Source organism: Miniopterus schreibersii (assembly GCF_964146895.1).
Source record: "Miniopterus schreibersii genome assembly, chromosome: 10".
NCBI lineage: Eukaryota > Metazoa > Chordata > Mammalia > Chiroptera > Miniopteridae > Miniopterus > Miniopterus schreibersii.
The window spans coordinates 65115964-65136133 of NC_138110.1; the positions used below are offsets into that span (position 1 = coordinate 65115964).

At 36.8% G+C, this 20170-nt stretch overlaps 1 protein-coding gene across 1 annotated transcript in view; it reads right to left on the reverse strand.

Annotated features, from left to right (window-relative positions):
* Positions 1-20170, reverse strand: part of RNF24 (ring finger protein 24) — a 54056-nt gene that overhangs the window by 21935 nt on the left and 11951 nt on the right. Inside the window, exon 2 of the mRNA XM_081148360.1 lies at positions 2899-3048. Coding sequence (XP_081004486.1) covers positions 2899-3041 — 143 coding nt within the window. The 5' untranslated portion in view covers positions 3042-3048. The remainder of the gene's footprint in view (positions 1-2898; positions 3049-20170) is intronic.

Sequence of the window (20170 nt, forward strand, 5' to 3'; positions counted from 1 at the left end):
TATACTAAAATGTTGTGTAAGAATGGGGTTGGTAGTGGGTGTCTAGTTTAGATCTAAGCTGTGTTCCTCCAATGGGTCTGATGAGTCTGGTTGTGACTGGAGAGATCTCTCTGCATGAGAACAGAAGAGCCCCCTAGGAAGGTGTTGGAGAACTTAAGTTATATTAAAAAATGGGCCTGGTTAATTTTAGAGAAACTGAATTCATGAATCTCCTGATTAACTATAAATGACTTGTTAAATCCAAACTTAACTTTTAAAAAGTTAAAAGTAACAAACTAGGATTATCAGAAAGGGAACACTCCTTACATCATGATTAAATTTTCAAAATGGTACCAATGACTTGTAAATAAAGTTTAGAAACGTTTGAACATGACTTGTGTCTCTGATTTAAAAAGATAATTTTTAGTATAGTAGATCCCTACTTATTTGCTCTGTTAAGTGAATAATAAAAAAGGATGCAAAAAGGATAAATGAAGTACAATAATAATGCATGAAAATAACTGCTATCGTTTTTCTTTATCTCTTTACTTATTTGCTTGATTATTGAAAGAAATACAATGAGCTAAAATTTTTTCATAACTTACTTCTCAAAAAACTTACCCAGAATCACAATTTGTATATTAGCATTTTTCTTAAAATAAAACAAAATAATCAAAGGCTTAATTAATTCTTGGACAAAGGAATAAAAACTATACTATGAACTATACACTTTAGAATATTTTACATATGATAACCCTTCCTTAATGAACCTTTTAAAATATTTTTGTCTTCTTTCAAAAAATAATTTGGTTTCACCCTAGCCAGTCTGCTCAGTGGCTGGAGCATTGGCCTGCGGACTGAAGGGTCCTGGGTTTGATTCTAGCCAAAGGCAGGTACCTGGGTTGCAGGTTCAATCCCTGGCCGAAATTGGGGAGTGTGCGGGAGGCAACCAATCGATGTGTCTCTCTCACATCAATGTTTCTCTCTCTCTCCCTCCCTCCCCCCACCCCCCCATTCTATCTGGAAAGCAATGGAAAAAATATCCTCAGGTGAGGATTAAAATAATAATAATAATAATAATGAAGTAATAATAATTTGGTTTCAAATATTAAATTCACAAATTTGAATTAAGCCAGTATATTTGTAGAGAAATTTCCAAAAAATTTAGTAGGTCTGGTAAAAAGGGAAATATTTTAATGCTGTGAGGTCCTGTTTAATAATGGCTAATTCCCTAATTTAAAAAAAAGCTGACTATTTACATAACATTTATCAAACTATTATTAAAGAAATGTTAGAAAAAGGAAATTTCTGAAAATAAACAGTTTTTTTAAAAAGTGTTTCCTAAATACTATAATTAGCTAAGTATTTATTTCTCTGAGTAAGACCTAAAAATCATAGGCAGCCAGTATATCTATGAGATACAGGGAACGATTACATTTTGTGAGAAATTCAGAAAAGACTCAGTTTCTATGAAGACTATAAATTCACTTGTCAGAAAATTAGAAACTACACGCTAAATTCATTCAACTTTGACCGTCAGTAAATATGTGCTCCAAAACACAGGGGTCAATAGTAAATTACTGCTGAAAGATACCTGATGATGGTATTTAACTTAACCATAATCATATACTCTCCAAACACTAAAAACTGTTAGATGTATAGCTGTATAATAAAATTCAATTTTCTATTATTTTATTCCATAAAGCTCTTTGAACCATACAGTATAAAAATTTTTGGTCTTGAGTTTTGGCTTTGAAAATTAGGCCCTATTTAAATATTTAAAAAGAGAAAAATGCTCGCTTAAACAATTATGAGTCAGTCAACTGTGAATCTTTACTGGCCAAATCCATTACTCCTTCAAGTGACTTGTTACCCTTCATCACTTGTCTGTACATGTGCTGCAGAGTTTGTGGAATATTTTGTGATTAATGCAGATAATCAATCACCTGAACAGCTGACCAAGTCAACACAAATGGGAGCTTAAAATCTTCTTGAGAGACCACAAGAATTTGTTTAAAGTCTTGGATCTTATTTGCAGATTGCTTTCTGATCCCCAATAACTTTAGCTAACAATGATGTAGCACCCTCCTGAAAAGCAATCTTCAAATCTCTGTGAAAGTATATTAAATCTTGGGGAAAATGACATATGTGCATCCAGTCCAGATGCTAATATGTTGGAAAAACAAATGAGAGCAATTTCCTTCTAGAGTAAAACACCTCATCAGCAGATAGGAATGAAGACTGTATAAAGGTGTTTTATTAATTAGTAACTCACAGAAAGTTAGTGTTAAGCCACCTTAAGTTTTAAAAATTTGCTAATTATCATTCTGAAATGGTTCTCAACAGCCTCCCCAAGATGTGATACTTTGATTTATAGATTATTTTAAGCTGAAAGCAACTGAGGATCTCTGGGCCTAAGAGAAATCTTTATCTCTTCCTTACTGAAACTAAATTGGGTGCTTTGCCTATAGTAACAGTTATTATCATAAATGACTTTTTATTACCTACAGGGCAGGACAAGCATGTAATTACTGAATGTCTGCTCTTCTTATCATCCTTCAAATGACCTTCCTACCCTCTGAAGCCCCAAGGCACGGTCCCTTGTCCTTAGCTCAGAAGGCTACATATATCTTGTTTTAACTTTGTTTCTGAATCTTCTCATATATGTGGGGTCTCTGACTTGCCCATGTATGTGGGGCTCCCATATGTACATATGTAATTAAATTTGGCTATTTTTCTCTTGTTAATCTGTCTCTTGTCAGTGTAATTATTAGACCAGTTGAAAGAACCTAGAAGGGAAGAGGAAATTTTCTTCCTCCCCTACAATACTTATAGTATTTTTTAACCTAACTGGAGAAAGTTAATTTATTACTGATTGTTTAACATATTCTAAAGTAACACAGAATGAAAATTGATTACCTAATCAAGTAGCAACAGAAGAGTAAACTAAGGATGAAGACAAATATAGCAGTGCCAAAAACCACAATATATATGTTGAGAGGCAGATTCTGGAATCCAATATTAGGCATCCTGAAGTTGTAATGTGGGAAATCCGAGCTCATGGATGAACTGTGGGGGAAAAAAGAATTTAAAAAATTAGGTTATAAAGACTAAGAACCAAGATAGCATCATCTTTGTAAATGTACAATAGTCCCTCTTTATCCCTGGGGAATACATTCTAAGACCCTCAGTGGACTCCTGGAGAGTACCAAATCCTATATACAGTACGTATAGGAAAAAACACGTTTTTTTTCTATACAGGTACAGCGTAGATATGCTGGACAAAGGGATGATTCACATCCAGGGCTGGATGGTGAGAAATTTCCTATACTACTCAGAACAGCACTCAACTTAAAATTTATGGATTGTTTATTTCTGGAATTTTCCATAAATGTTAATGTCAAGGGAAACAAAGATATGTGGGAAAAATTAAGCAGGCTATAAAGTGTATATATATGTGTCTTTTGTTCACATTTCTGGCTTACAGTTCTGGAAACACTTAAAATTTTTTGAGTGCTGAGAATGAAAAGGTGTCTTTTGTTATATTAATGAGGTGAGTTTTGGAAGCTATATAGAGATGGGGGCATAAAAACTCCTTGGTCCTTTTTTGGAGAGCTTCAGGGTCAGTGAACACATGGAGGTGCTGGGAAAATGATATGCCTGGAGAGGTTATGGAAGCTCCATGCACCTTCAAACACACCTTCCCCTATGCATCTCTTCCATCTGGCTGTTCCTGAGTTATATCTTTTTGTAATAAACCAGTGATCTAGAGTTCTGTGAGCCATTCTAGCAAACTAATTGAAACCAAGGAGGGCGTTGTCGGAACCACTGAGTTACAGACAGTTGGTCAGAAGTACAGGTAACAACCTGGACTTGTGATTGGCATTCTGCGTTGGAGGGGTCACTGGAGTCTTCAATCTATTGCTGGTTGGTCAGAAGTACAGGTAAGGGAATAAGCTTGAGGCTGGTGCCTGAAGTGTATGTGTGTGTATGTAGTATTGTGGGACTGAACTGTTAACCTGTGGAATCTGATGCTATCTTTGGGTAGATAGTGTCAGAATTTGGTTGAATTCTTGGACTTTTTTTTTTAATCCTCACCTGAGGATATTTTTCTCATTGCTTTTCAGAGAGAGTAAGAGGGGGGTGGGGGGAGAGAGACATCCGATGTGAGAGAGACACATAGACTGGTTGTCTCCTGCACATGCCCTGACTGCCCTGACTGGGGGCAGGGAGTGAACCCGCAACCAAGGTATGTGCCCTTTACTGGGGATCGAACCTGCGACCCTTTGGTGTACAGGCTGATGCTCTAACCACTGAGCAACACTGGCCAGGGCTTTAGGTATTACAAATGTAAAAGTTATTCAGGGCTTGGACATCCTGTTAGTGTCTCAGAACTCTGGGTGTGGGGCACTTCCCCACCCCATGTTGAAAGTGGGTCCACTAACCCTTTCCAATTCCTTAGAAATACCCTTCAATCCCTTAGAAATATCCTTCATAGGACAAATTAGATTTGGTAAAATAGCTCTCAGTTTAGGAAATAACAGATTTAAACATCCATGCTGACAGGACTAATAGAGAAATAGGCAAACGGACAGAAAGTGGTGTGGTGGGAAAAGGAACAGGTTTGCAGTAAGCAATTCTGGATGTTGGCTCCAGGATGTCACTAACTAGATGTTAGTACTTGGCCCATCTATACCTCAATTTTCTCATCTCATCTAAGGTTTTAATATGTGCATGTGTGTGTGTGTGTGGGGGGCAGCGGGGAGGGATGACATTAAATAAAAGTAGTAAATAACATAAAAGAAGCCCTGACAAAGATCATGTCTCTGGAGAGGATTCCACTAAACCCAGTGTGCTCCTTTCTCAGAGAGCTCCTCTGCACATACTGCTAAGCTTTGTGTCAACTGACCTGCCAACCTGACTCCCATATGCAGGGATTGGACACCTATCCTGACCTAAGGCAGCCATCAATTCAGGTCAGAGGGGAGTAAGCTTGTGGTGTGAGAATGTTGCCCCTGTAGGGGTCCTTGCACTTGGTGGCACCACTAAGGAACTCTTGGGGAATTCTAAACAGACACACAGACACATAGGGTATTAGAAGTAGTGCTGTCGTCACAGGGAAGAGACATCTGCCTCAGTGCTCTTGAGGGCTGAATGCTGAGACTTCCGTTCTTGGCAGGGGCTTACAACCCATTACAAGAAGGGTGGGGCTTGGCAGAGGATACACCGATGCAGAATACATTTTAGGACTTTTCTCCCTTTAGATAAATGAAATTGCTTAGCTACATGATTAATATGTTGGTCCAACAGTCTAAGTAGATGGCGTATTACTCTAAGGTATTAATCCTGGTCTAGTGATACATTAATTTCATAATATTTTCATCATAATATCTTTTCAGCATGAGTATTAGTAATCTTTCAAAATAAGATAATCTTTAACAAGAGAGATACTACTTACCATCCTAGTAATAAGCATTCTTTGCCTTTTAGGTATTACAAATGTAAAAGTTATTCAGTAATTGCTCCTTGTGGGAGTGAAGAGGAGAAACAGAATATACAGTGCACTGCTGGATGCTGGAATTTCTGACTTCAATTACATGAAAACCCTTTCCCCCCTTGTATAATTCATAGTTCCTGAAATTTCTAGTATCAGCCTAAATTTTAAACCATCTTATCATGTTATTATTTTTTTTTTTTTTAAAGAAAAGAAATAGGCAGGATGATGAGTATTTTATCAGCAGTGGGATTTCTCACCAAGATACAAAAGACACAGGGTACATGAGAATTGTGACTGTGATTTAATACTTTTTATTATATCCTGCCTTCTACTTGCTTTGGGTTTAGTTTGCTCTTCCTTTTCTAGCTTCTTTATAGTGAAACTGTAGATTATTGCTTTGAATTCTTTACTCTTTTCTAATACATACATTTCCCTCTAACCTCTGCTTTAACTATGTCCCATTATATTATTTTTTAAAAATTTTGAATTGGTTTTTAGAGACAGAGAGAGAGAGAGGAAGAGGTAGACGGAGGGAGGGAGGGAGGGAGAGCAGGAGGGGGGAGAGAGAGAGTGAGAGAGCAAGAGAGAGAGAGAGAGGTAGGGAGAGAGGGAGAAACATTGATGTGAGAGCGCAACATTGATCCGTGCCTTCTCCATGCCCCCTACCGGTGATGGAGCCCACAACCCAGGCATGTGCCCTGACCGCAACCTTTCAGTGCAGGGGACTATGCCCAACCAAGCCATACCAGTCAGGGTGTTGTGCAACCACTACCTCTGTCTAAATCCAAAACATTTAATCTCTCTAAATTTAATAAAACCCTGTACCATGAAGAAGTTACTCTCTATGCCTTCCCTCCCTGCAGAACCAGCCACCACCAAACTACTTTGTTTCTATGGATTTACCTATTCTGGATATTTCATATATATGGAATCATTATATGAGACTTTTTGTTATCTGGCTTCTTTTACTTTGCATAACATTTTTGAGGTTCATATCCATGTTGCAGTATGTGTCAGTACTTAATTTCTTTTCATGGCTGAATAATACTCCATTGTATATATATCCCACAATTTGTTTATCCATTCATTCCTTGATGGACTTTTGGGTTCCTCCACCATTTGGCTATTGTGAATAATGCTACTATGAACATTTGTGTTCAAGGACTTGCTTGAGTAACTATTTTCAATTCTTTTGGGTATATTCCTAGAAGTGGATTACTGGGTTATATGATAATTCTATGTTTAACTTTTTGAGGAATCACCAAACTGTTTTCCACATGGCTATATACCATTTTACATTCCTACCAGTAATGTATGAGGATTCAAATTTCTTAATATCCTCACTAACACCTGTTTATTTATTCTGTGCTTTTTATTTTTTAAATACCCATCCTCACCGGTGTGAAGTGCTATTTCATTGTGGTTTTAATTTGCACTTCCCTAATTAATGATGATGTGGACCACGTCATGTGCTTATTTCATTTGTGTATCTTTGGAGGAATGGCTATTTAAGTACTTTGCCCATTTTAAAATTGAGCTGTCTTTTTATTAAGTTGTAAAAGTTCTTTATGTATTCTGGATACTAAACCCTTATTAAATATATGATTTACAAATATTTCTCCCATATTGTAGTTTGTCTTTTCACTTTCTTGATGTCCTTTGATGCACAAAAATTTAAAGGCCTAATTTATCTTACTTTTTCTTTTCTTTTTTCTTTTGTGGTTCATGCTTTTGATGTCATATCTAAGAATCCATTGCCAGTTCAAGATCATGTAGATTTACCTCTATGTTTTCTTTTGAGTTTTAGTCTTATCTTTAGGTCAGTGGTCCATTTTCAGTTAGTTTTTGTATAGGACATGAGGGGGAAGTCCAGCTTTATTCTTTTGCATGTGAATATCCAGCTGTCCAGCACCATTCTTTAGACGATGCTTTGCCCACTGAATGGTCTTGGCACTCTTGTCAAAAATCAATTGGTCACAGATGTTTGGGGTTTATTTCTGGACTCTCAAATATACTCCATTGGTCTATGTCTATCTTTATGCCAGTACCACAGTTTTGATTACTGTAACTTTATAGTAAGTTTTGAAACTGGGAAGAGTGAAGTCTTCCAACCCTGTTTTCTTGTTTCCCAAAACTGTTTTGGCTATTTGAGGCCCCTTGCAATTCCATAAGAATTTGATGACTGGCTTTTCCATTTCTGCAGAAAGATGATTGGAACTTTGATAGGGACTACACTGAATCTGCAGATTGCATTGGTTAGTCATCCTATTATTTTGGTTTGCTGTATTTTCATTTGAGAGATGTTCCATGTATGCTTGAGAAGAACGTGTATTCTGCTGTCATTAGGTAGTGTGTTTCATAAACACCAGTTACGTCAAGTTGGTTGATAGTGTTGTTTAACTCTTATGCATCCTTGGTGATTTTTGGTGTAGTTGTACTACCCATTATTGAGAGTGAGATATTGAAGTTTTCAATTGTTATTGTTGAATTACCTATTTTCCCCTTTAATTCTGTCAGTTTTTGCTTCATGTATTTTGGGGTTCAGCTGTTAGGGTAGCAAATGTTTAAAATTGTATCTTCCTGATTGACTATTTTATTATAAAATGTCTTTGTCTTTAGTAATTTCTTTTGTTTTAAAATCTATTTTGTCTGATATTGGCATAGCCACTTTAGCTCTCTTATGCATATTCTTTGCAAGATTTATCTTTCTCTATCATTTTGTGTCTTTGAGTCTAAAGTATGTCTCTTGTAGACGGTGTATAGTTGGACCGTGTGGGTTTTTTTTTAATCCAGTCAGCCAATGGCTGTCTTTTAATTGGACTAATGTATTCAATATTATTATTTCTATGCTTGGATTTATGTGGCATTTTGCCATTTCTTTTCTATATGTCTCATGTCCTTTTTCTGACTTTTTTGGTATTAATTGGATATTTTCCAGTGTACCATTTCTGAAATGAAGGGTGCAAGATGTAGTCAAAGCAAACCACAGACCATTTAGAAATTAATCACATTGGGGGGGGAAAAGTATTGCACTGAGAGAAAAATTCATAATCTTCAATACTTGTATTATCAATCTAAAAAGAATTATGAAAATAGTGAACAAAAGAATTTACTGTAAAAGCTAGAAAAAGAATAAATCAAACAAAATAAACCAAAAGAAGGCATTAACAAAGGTCAAACAAAAATAGAAAAATTAAAACAAACAAAAAATTCACTTAAACCTAGATTAGATACATGATTTTATAGTAATATAAATAACTAAAACTGGCTCAAGAAAAAATCCTGAAAATATAAAACTGTCTTCACAAAAAGGCCTCAGACCCTGAGGGTAATGGATATGGAAGTCAATCTAAACTTCTACAGATAGCCCTGGCCAATGTGGTTCAGTTTGTTGAGCGTTGTCCCATACACCAAAAGGTCACTGGTTCAATTCTTGGTTGGGGCACATGCCCAGGTATTGATATTTTTCTCATTGATGTTTCTCTCTCTGCCCCTTTCCTTTCCTCTCTTTCTCTAAAAAAAAAAGTCAATAAAACATATTTAAACTTCTACAGATAATTCCTCTGCTATCCAGAGAATTACAGATCCACAGAAGGAGCTGGGAGAAGGGGAGGAAGGAAAATGTCTCAGCTTATTTAACGTGGTAAGCATAATCCTGAAACCAAAAGCAAAACTATACAGCCAGAGTTCATAAACTCTGAGGCCTTGTGAATATGTTTTGTTTCACCTACACAAAGTTTTAACAACTGAGATAGTAGTTTAAATTTGGGAGATTTAACATAAAATTTGCAATTTTCAACTTTACATGGGAAAAGCTCAGATGATCTGATAACTCTGGGGCTTCATTCTTACATGGCAACAGTTGCTTGGATCTGAGTGGATTTGGGGCTTCTAAGCTGCCATGTTGCTGCACAACTGAGAGGGGAGGAGGGGCATGCCTGGGATGAGGTCAGCATGCTCTCATTTGTCACAATTTCCCCACCTGCTATCACTCCTTAACTATGAACCAAATGTTGGTGGGCACTGATTGTGCTTTTGCTGTTATTTTTCTCAAATAAGATAAATATTTCTAACTCTATAAAAGCGTGAATTTTATAATCCAATAATGAATTACCAGAAAGGGAAACCAAGAGAATAATCCTATTCAAAACTGGTTCAAAAAGAATAAAGTACCTAGGAATAAATTTAACCAAGGATGTAAAAGACTTGTACTTGGGAAATTTGAAGACACTATAGAAAAAAACTGAAGAAGATACAAATAAGTGGAAGCATATACCGTGCTCATAGGTAGGATGAATTAACACCATTAAAACATCCATATTACCCAAAGCAATCTATAGATTCAACACAATTCCTATCAAGATACTAATGGTGTATTTCATAGAACTAAAACAAATATTCCAAAAATTTACATGGAACCACAAAAGACCCCAAATAGCAACAGTGATCTTGAGAAAGAAGAACAAAGTTGGAGGAATCATGCTACCTGATATCAAACTATACTACAAAGCCATAGTAATCAAAACAGCATAGTATACAGACATAAAAACAGACATACAGATCAATGGAACAGAATAGAGAGCCCAGAAGTATAATCACGCCTTTATAGTCTATTAATATTTGACAAAGGAGGTACAAACATACAATGGGGTAAGGACAGTCTATTCAATAAATGGTGTTGGAGATCTTGGGAAGATATTTGCAAAAAAATGAAACGAGACCCCTTCTTACACCATATACTAGAATAAACTCAAAATGGATTAAAGACTTAAATGTTAGACTCAAGACCATAAAAATTCTAGAAGAAAACATAGGCAGTAAAATCTCTGACATTTCTCTTAGCAATATTTTCTGATATACCTTTCTCAGGCAAGGGAAACAGAAGAAAAAATAAACAATGGTACTATATCAAACTAAACAATTTTTGCATCAATAAAATGAAAAGACAATGAATGGAAGAACATATTTGCCAATGATAAATCTGATAAGCGTTAATATTCAAAATTTATAAAAAACTTAGAAAAACCGCCCGGTCGGGCGTGGCTCAGTGGTTGAGCGTCGACCTGGGATCCAGGCGATCAGGGTTCAATTCCTGGTCAGGGCACATGCCCGGGTTGCGGGCTCAATAAATGACTCTCTCGTCGGTGTTTCTATCTCTCTCTCTCCCTCTCCTTTCCTCTCTCTGAAATCAATAAAGATATATTTTAAAAAAACAAAAAACTTAGAAAAATCAACACCAAAAAACAAAATGAAAAACCAACAACATCAATCTAATTAAAAAATGGGCAAAGAACCTGAATATACACGTCTCCAAAGAGGACATACAGACAGCCAATAAGACATATGAAAAGATGTTCAACGTCACTAATCATCAGAGAAATGCAAATTAAAACTACAATGAGATAACACTTCACACCTGTTAGAATGGCTACCATCAATAAATCAACAAACAAGTGTTGGCGAAGATGTGGAGAAAAGGAAACCCTCACGCACTGTTGGTGGGAACGCAGATTGGTGTAGGCACTGTGGAAAGCAGTATGGAATTTCCTCAAAAAATTAAAAATGGAACTGCCTTATGTCCCAGCGATTTCACTTCTGGGAAACACTAATTTGAAAGAATGTATGCACCCCTATGTTCACTGAAGTGTTATTTACAATAGCCAAGATTTGGAAGCAGCCCAAGTGTCCATCAGGAGATGAGTGAATAAAAAAGCTGTGGTACATTTACACAATGGAATACTACTGGGCTATATAAAAAAGAAATCTTACCCTTTGTGACAGCATGGATGGACCTGGAGAGCATTACACAAAGTGAAATAAGCCAGTTAGAGAAAGACAAGTACCATATGATTTCACACATATGTGAAATCTAATGAACAAAATGAACTAACAAGCAAAGTAGTGACAAAAACTCATAGACACGGACAACAGTGTGGTGATTGTAGGGGGTGGGGGAGTGAGGAGTGGAGTGAGGTGGAGGAGGGTATAGGGAGGATAAATGGTGATAGACAGAGACTTGACATGGAGAGGTAAACACACAAAACAGTGTACAGATGGTGTATTATAGAACTGTGCACCTGTGGGTTCCATCTCTGGTTGGGGTGAGTGCAGGAGGCAACCAATAGATGTTTCTCTCTCCCTTCCTCTCTCTAAAGTAAATTTAAAAAACATTTTAAAAAATAAAGGGAAGAGTTGGCTGTGATAATCTAGATAGGTCAATTGTATTTAAGACACCTGCTCACAGAAAATAAATCCACAATCAGTTATAACTCCCTGGAAAAGCACAGGGTACCAGATAGAAATCAATACAATGCTGTTTAACGGAGCAGTCATGAAAGATTAATTTGCTTTTAAATTAAAGGACTTGAGTCTGTTCAGTCTACAGACTGGGTAACTTAATAAGTAAATTCAAGTATACAAAAGTTTATTAGAAGGTGCTTAATTTGCTCTACATATGGACCTCCTTTTCTAAATTGCAGCTTAAAAAGTTGCTGAGCTGTGGGTGACTCTATTTCAAACCCTGAACCCTTGAGAAGGTGCGATCTCTAGACCCTGTTCAAGTTACTGTGGCAGAAGTGGCAAGAGAGTCCTTTATAAACCTTGATAGGTTACCTCCCTCCCATTCTTGAGGGTTCTGGGTAGAGCAGATTAATTCTAATACTTTACTGGTGAATTCTCAGTTACCAGAAAAGGTACTGGTTTTTCAGAATTCCTACAGGAGCTCAGAATCTCTGAAGAGGAATAAATTGAATGCATATTGTTTGTCCTAAAACTGAAACAAGGAAGTTTAGTAAAACCACAAGCAATTCTAGAGTGGTAAAACGAGAACAAGCTAACAAAGGAAAAATACAGCCCTGAAAAGAGAAAACAGTGTCTCTGTGGCTTAGAAATTCATTAGCCAGGAAATGAGGGTAAATCAGAGGGCTCCATGGAAGATACCATAGCTGAGGCATTTGCAGACTCTGAGCTTAGCTACTCCCCACTCTGGAACTGTAGGAAAGTCTCAATTTCCTCATGTGTAAAATAAGGCTAGTTACAACATCTGTCTCTGGGGGATGTTCCTGGCATACAGCAGTGCTCATCATCATGATCAAGGTCTTTTGGTTTTTTGTTGCAAGGTTGGCATTGAGGTTAATGTTTGAATATTCCTGAGTCAGGGATAATTTGAGCCCGGCCACATCTCCCTGGGCCACACTGTTTCAGATACAAATCTTTGAGCCTGGGCTACAAGTGGACTCCTGTGTAAATCAAAAAAGCCTATCGGTTTTTGGATCTTACTTTTAAAGAATTCTATCTACATAAAGCAGCATCTAAGATGCTCATGACTAACTGAGCAAACCTCAAATAGTAATGAATCCAGAAAAGTGTACAGGCTGCCTGGTATTTTGACACTGGTGAAAATTAACTTAATCTTCTAGATATTATAGTCCCAAGCATGGTATCCTTTGTTTACCGGGATCATTTTGTTTTTTTAAGAAAGATATGGGAAGACTTCATCCTTAAGATGACTTCAGGCAGGCAATGGAACAGCTGAGCAGATGAAAGATGTTATTTCAATATTTTGGAGGGTGAGTCTGGTTTTGCTGACTATTTATTCTCAAATATTCTGAAAAGGTCACAGCATTCCAGAACAGTGAATAATTCTCTAAGTGGGTTTTTTCCTTTTTTTTTTTTAATCTTCACCCACGGATATTTTTTTCCATTGCTTTTCAGAGAGTGGAAGGATGAGAAACAGAGAGATAGAAACATTAATGTGAAAGAGATACATCAATTGGTTGCCTCCTGCACACACCCTGGATTGGGGCTGGGGATCGAGCCTGCAAACAAGGTATATGTTCTTGATGAGAACTGAACCTGAGTCTGAGGGCCAATGCTCTAACCACTGAACCAAACCAGCTAGGGTTAAGTGGGTTTTTTTTGCATGTGCTTTTTATTGTTCAAAATATTACAGATGTCCCTTTTCTGTCCATTGACCCCTTCCCCCCTCACCTAAGTGGGTTTTTAAGAGTCAAAACTTGCCATATCATTAGCCCTGGAAGCTCTTTACTGCTTGAGAACATTTTACAAGACCACTACCAATATTCATCATGCAAAACAGTATTACTTTGATTTTATAGATGGATATATTAATGACTATACAAGTGTGTGATCCCTTCCCCGCCCTTCAAGATCAGAAATGAGAGATAAGTGGTTCAGGTCAGATGAAGCCTTATAGGTATATGTTCCCAATATGCTCACTATATATCTACAGTTGGGTTTAGTCTCTGACTGATCAGTTGCCCCAGGGGTTACCGAGCTCGTTGGGAAAAATTCACATTAACTAACTCATAAGAGGTTGGCTCATAAATCATAATATCAGCTCGTGAATTAAAACTAGGAAATGTATCTAGCAGGTCTCTCTTGGAAGATCCTGTGCATTAACCCAATTACAGAAAAGAGAATGACATTGTTAAAAAATTATTTATTTATTTTTGTTAATCCTCACCTAAGGATATTTTTTTCCATCAATTTTTAGAGAGAGTGGTCCAGTGGGAGGGAGGGGGAGAGTGCCCCAACCAGGGAGGGGATCAAATCTGCAACACAGGCACCTGCCCTTGACCAGGAATTGAAACTTTGACCCTTCAGTGTGGGAGGCCGACCCTCTATCTACTAAGTCATATTTGCCAGGTCTATTTATTATTTATTGATTGATTTTAGAGAGAGGGAAAGAGAGAGAGAGAAACATTGATCGGTTGCCTCCCGAACCCACCCCAACTGGGGATCCAACCCAAGATCATTGGGTGCATGGGAGGACACTCCAACCAATTAAGCCACACCAGCCAGGGTGAAAATGACATATTCTTAAGAGATGTTTTCATGACGTTGTCAGCTCTTCTCCTCTAAAAGGACATTTCCATTTAGAGGACCAGTATCAGCTACCAGAAACAGCTACTAAAGGAGCCTTCCTTCTTTAGTGGAAGAGATAAAAATGGCAAACGCTCCTTGGTTTTCTCTTGTTTATCATTAACCAGATTGTAGTAGACTCCTCACATTCCAAAACCTTTTTTCCCTTTCTTCTAATCAGAATTTTTAGCTGGGCACATGGGTACATTTCCCAGCTTCCTTGCAGCTGTGAATGGCCACAAGTCTCAAATCTAGCCAATGCAATGGATGCACATAGAAGTGTCTGGGAATTATGCTTAATACAGCACTTCTACCTTCTGTTTCATCCCTTTCTCCACCTTGCTCCCTGTAACGTGTATGCTACCATCTTGCTCACTAAGAATATGGTTTACATCCAAGAGGAGGGTAGAGTGCTAAGAGGGAAAAAGGGATAATCAGTAAAAGGTCCCTGATGCCATGAAGCTCCATAATCTTGTTTTAAGGCACTTATTTTAGGTTTTCTGTCACTCACAGCTGAACCCATCTATCTAACATACTGATGTTCTAGGTGAGCACTATTTTATTTTATTTTTAAAAAATATGTCTTTATTGATTTCAGAGAGAGGAAGGGAGAGGGAGAGAGAGATAGAAACATCAATGATGAGAGAGTCATTGATGAGCTGATTCCTGCATGTCCAGTACCAGGGGTTGAGCCCACAACCCGGGCATGTGCCCTGACCGGGAATTGAACCACGATATCCTGGATCATACGTCGACACTCAACTGCTGAGCCATGTTGGCTGGGCTAGGTGAGTACTATTTTAAATTATTTTGTATTAATAGACAATTTGGAATATCAGACCATGGATCCTAATTCTACTTTAGAAAAACATGATTTTTGCTTAGACTATACATACCATTAGCCTTTTGTTATGACATATTAGATAATTAGTTAGAACACAGGAAATCTGACATTACAATGCAATTTTCCTGATATGATGTAGGTAGTAGCCTGGAATCATCAATGATACATTTACTAATTATTTTCACAGAACCACAGAGTTAAAGATCGTCAGCACTAATTAAGTATTAGATCAATTGCTCCACTTTTACAGAGGAAGAACCTGAGGCACAGAGAAGCTGAGTTTTCCAAAGTCAAATGGCTGGCTTTTTTTTTTTTTAAACTACAGCCACAAATTTGAGGGGGGCTTATGTTCTGAGGATTATATTTATATATATCCTGTTTCCAACAACTCATTTATACTAATACATAATCACTGCTTATCTCCAAATAAAATACCTAGCACTTAGCTCATCAGGCTCACATAAAAATAAAAAATGTAGCATGTAGCTAAAGGTATAATATAATTTGTCTGAGTTATGCAGAACACTGAGCAGTAAAGTTAGCTACAAGGGAAAAATAGCAAATAAAAATGACGGTGCAACAGTTTTAGTTAAAATAGTCCCATAGAGAGTTGTACATTATTGTTATCCATATTGAAAGATGTACCAACAATCATGACATTATTCATAAACACAAATGGCATAAATCATTTCCACATTCTATACTGGAACACCATTCTTTGGTTTGCAGCTACAGTAATTGTTTATAGGGCTTTTCTCATCTTTGTGACTAATACCAGTTATGGAACACCAGTCAACATTCTTTATTTTTAAAAAGGTCACTTCATCCCTTCTTCCTACAGGATAGGTCAGTGTCCCTCTAAGCATCTTACTATAACAAAAAGAGAACATGGATAAACTTTGAAAATATCAAAGTTATGAAAAGAAGCCAGTCACAAAGGACCACGTGTTATATGATTCCATTTTGAAAGGCCCAGAATAGGAAAATCTATAGAGACAGAAAGAGATTAGTGACTGCTTAGGGCAGGAAAGGGGTGGCATGACTGGGAAGTGATGGCTAAGGCAGTAGGATTTCTTTCTGGGATAATGATAATGAGAATGTTCTAAAATTGATGTGGCAATGGATATACAACTCTGTGAACATACCAAAAGCCATGTAAAGTATGCATTGTATACTTTAAATGGGTGAGCTATATGGGATATAAACTAAGTCTCAATAAAGCTGTTTAAAAAGGGGGGGGGAGGAACTGACTTAAGACAACCATCAAAAATGGTATGTCCACAATCTCCTCAAAAGTTAAGAAAGTGCAGGGCAGTTAAGTAGTCAGAATTTTTTACATCATCTGACCACTAGTGGAATAGAACCTCTAACCAGCCACAGCTCAGTAACCAGGCTAGCTGGCAGCATAGCTGGTCTCATATTTATGAAAAGAAGAGAACTGAGATTGTTTTTGTGTTCATTCTTCCATTGTCCCATCCCTTGCCTAACAAGAACAATCATTATGAGGGCACTTTATTAAAGGAGATAAATTACACTCACAATAACCCTGAAGTTTTTCAATTATAATAAATTCAATAACTCTGAAGCATTCCATTATAACTATCCCTATTTGAGGCTAAGAGAGATAGTGATTCACCAAGGTCACACTATTAACAAATAGTAGGGCCAGAACTTATTCAAGTCTCACATGCTTTTCACTACATCACCCTACTTCTTTTTTGCCTTTATGAATATAAACTTGCAACTTACTTGTGTAAAAATATATGCTTAGGTTTTTAAGAGCTGGAAGTTAGTCTGAATAAAATCTAAATGCAGGCTCCACCAATTTCACTATATTTATGGTGAGTTATCTTAGCCTAAAGAAAATCCTGAAATTCTTCATGAGGAGCCATTTTCTTCAGCTTTAAGGAACTTTTAAGTGAGATCATACGTAAAATGTCAGAAGAATATTAAAATTACAACCTCAGATCTAATAAATTCAGAATTAAACTATATACCTTGACTTCATTAAATGTAGGGGTTTTAATTTCATGAAACTTCATTAATAAGAAACAAGTTTCTTACCACAAGATGTACAATTTCTATAAATGAAGACTGAACAATACCTGGCACTTAAAAGATACTCAATAAATATGTATTAACATGAATAAAGGTAAGATGGTAAATCAAAGCAGCATACTGGATGAAATAATTGAAACATCCCTTAAAAGACAATAACCACCTTTGTTTCTGGCAGAGGTTAGAAAAGGAGAATACACAAGCTTTGGGGCCTCCAGAGAGCAGAGCTTCAACTCCACTAATCCCTGTGTGCACCACTCTCTAGCCCAGACAGCACTTAACAAACAAGGAAACAGGACAAAGGCTGCATGATGAGATCTAAGCCCAGGAACTATTGGCTGCATTAAGCGAGGACAAGGAGACAACATAGTTGAAACACAACTTTCAGAGGGCTCTTCCCATTTTCAGCCAAAAATTGAAATCAACTCTATCAACACCTAGCCTAATAACTTGCACACAGTAAGTGTTCAACAGCATCTCTTAATTCAACAGGTAGGAAAACGTAATTTTCAGCACTAAAACCATGTTAGTATCCTGATGAGGAAAAATCAGCTTTTTTGCTTAGTTCAACAGACTATAAAATAAGTATGCTGATCTCATCTATGGTCTTTTGAGGCATTCTTTTATAATGACATTCTTTATCTTTCAGAAAAGACCCACAGTATTATTATTTTTAAATAAACAGCATAATCATAGCAAGGGTTTACCTAAGGAGAAATCACACTAGCACATACTTTTAATGGCCTTCTCAAATAGTATGTTTAGAGGTTGTCTAGAAATGGTCACTAATCTAAGAATACTGACCTGTTTAATTTTCATTTGATATCAAGTTTATTTTCCCCAGAATACAGAAGTTGAGAAGATGACTAAAACCAAACTTGCTTAAGGAACAATGGAGGACAAATAAGTAAGGCTTTATTCGGCATAACTTTATTCAGTAATTTTACTGAATAAAAATGTGAAGACATTAAGTTATACAAGAGGTATTATGAGAAACTATGATCATAGAACTTTCTCCCATAAAGTATAATTTAAATAAAAAGAATGATATTCAACGGAGAATTCTCCCTGGCTTTAAACATATTTAAACATTAATTCTATAACACATAACCTTAATTTCTTTAGTCTACAAACAATTTCATGAAAAAACATACACCAACAATATTTTAGACACACACACACACACACACACACACACACACACTACGAAGAATGAATGGATTAGACATTTAGGGTCCGAGCCAAATTGACTCCAGAAACCCCCCAATTTTTAAATCCCTACCTAGTATTCTTTCCTCTCTACTGCTTGATTCCAGTCTATAAAAGGCTTTCATGTATCTCCAACTTTAACTTTCAGAGCAATTGGCATATATATCTCACTTGTGAAAGAAAAGCAATCATCCACATTTTGCTGTAGAACTCAGAATTTTATTGTAATACTCATTAAAACAAAAGATAAATTCAATTCCTTTTATTCTGATTCACAAACTCATTATCTTTTATCAAGAACACAATAGTATAAAATTATTTGGCAGTCTCTCATACAAAATGTACTTCAAGGTAACCCCAAACAGCCCTAGTTGATGAAGTAAAGGTATTTACAGAACTCCTGCTAGTAAATATGGAAGAAATATCAAAATAAGAAAATCACCATTTTGCCACATTGGGGGAAATAAATGATACTGACATGATCATCAGTGGGGTCTTTTAGCATCACAAGAAGTGGGGTAGCCAGACACAACAGGCCTCCTAAGCATTCTTGCCAAAAAACTTAAACCTGATTTTAATCAAGCTTCTAGAATTAACTTTCATTTGTAGGAAACACAGGTAACAGAGCAACAAACTGACACCACGATGAAGCAAATAGACAAATCCCAAATTTGAGAAGTTCCAGTACTACTGACCTGGTTCCTGCAACTAGTTCATGGCACACAAAAAAAGGTGGGGAGAGAGGGAGGGAGGAGAAACTGCCCTAGATCAAAATAGACATGAGAGACAAAATGACCAATTGTGATCTGTGGACTCTGAATCCCACTGTGAACAAGCCATCTCTAAAAAGATATTCTTGAGGCAATTGGGCAAGCCTGAATAGGGTCTGGCTATTAGATGATACCAAGGAGTTACTGTCAATTTTATTAGGTGTGAGAATGATGTTTTGGTTCTATAAGACAACATTCTTATTTTTTAGAGATGCATATAGAAGTATGTCAGGGTATATATACAGAAATGCCTAGAATTTGCTTTAAAATACCTCAGCAAAGAAAGATGAAAGAAAAAGAAATAAATGAAACAAATATGGCAAATTCTTGATAATAGTTGAATCTGAGTGATGGGCATATGGGGATGTGTTGTACTATCTCTCTACTTGAGTATATTTACAATATTTATAATAAAAATGTTTTAAAAAATTAGCAGAGAAGCCTGAAAAAAAGTACAAGTAAATCAACTAAGTAATATTAATCTCAGGCAGAATATAAATAGATCAATGAAAAAAAGTAACACAGTATTTGATTATTTAAAAATTGAGTGAGTTGCCTGGCTGGTGTGGCTCAGTGGTTAAGCACTGACCTATGATTCAGGAGATCTCGGTTCCATTCCCAGTTAGGGCACATGCCCGGGTTGCAGGCTTGGTCCCCTGTGGGGGGCATGAAGGAGGAAGCCAATCAATGACTCTCTCATCACTGATGTTTCTCTCTCTGAAGTCAATAAAGATATATTAAAAACAAAACAAAACTGAGTGAGTTATATGGAAAGCATCAATTTTCTCCTTGTATCATATGCTCAGTGCTATAGACTAAATGTTTGTGTCCTCCCTTCCCCCCCAAGTTCATATATTGAAACCTAAATCCCAGTGTGATATCTGGAGGTGATTAGGTAAAGAGGATAGAGCCCTCATTAATGAGATTAGT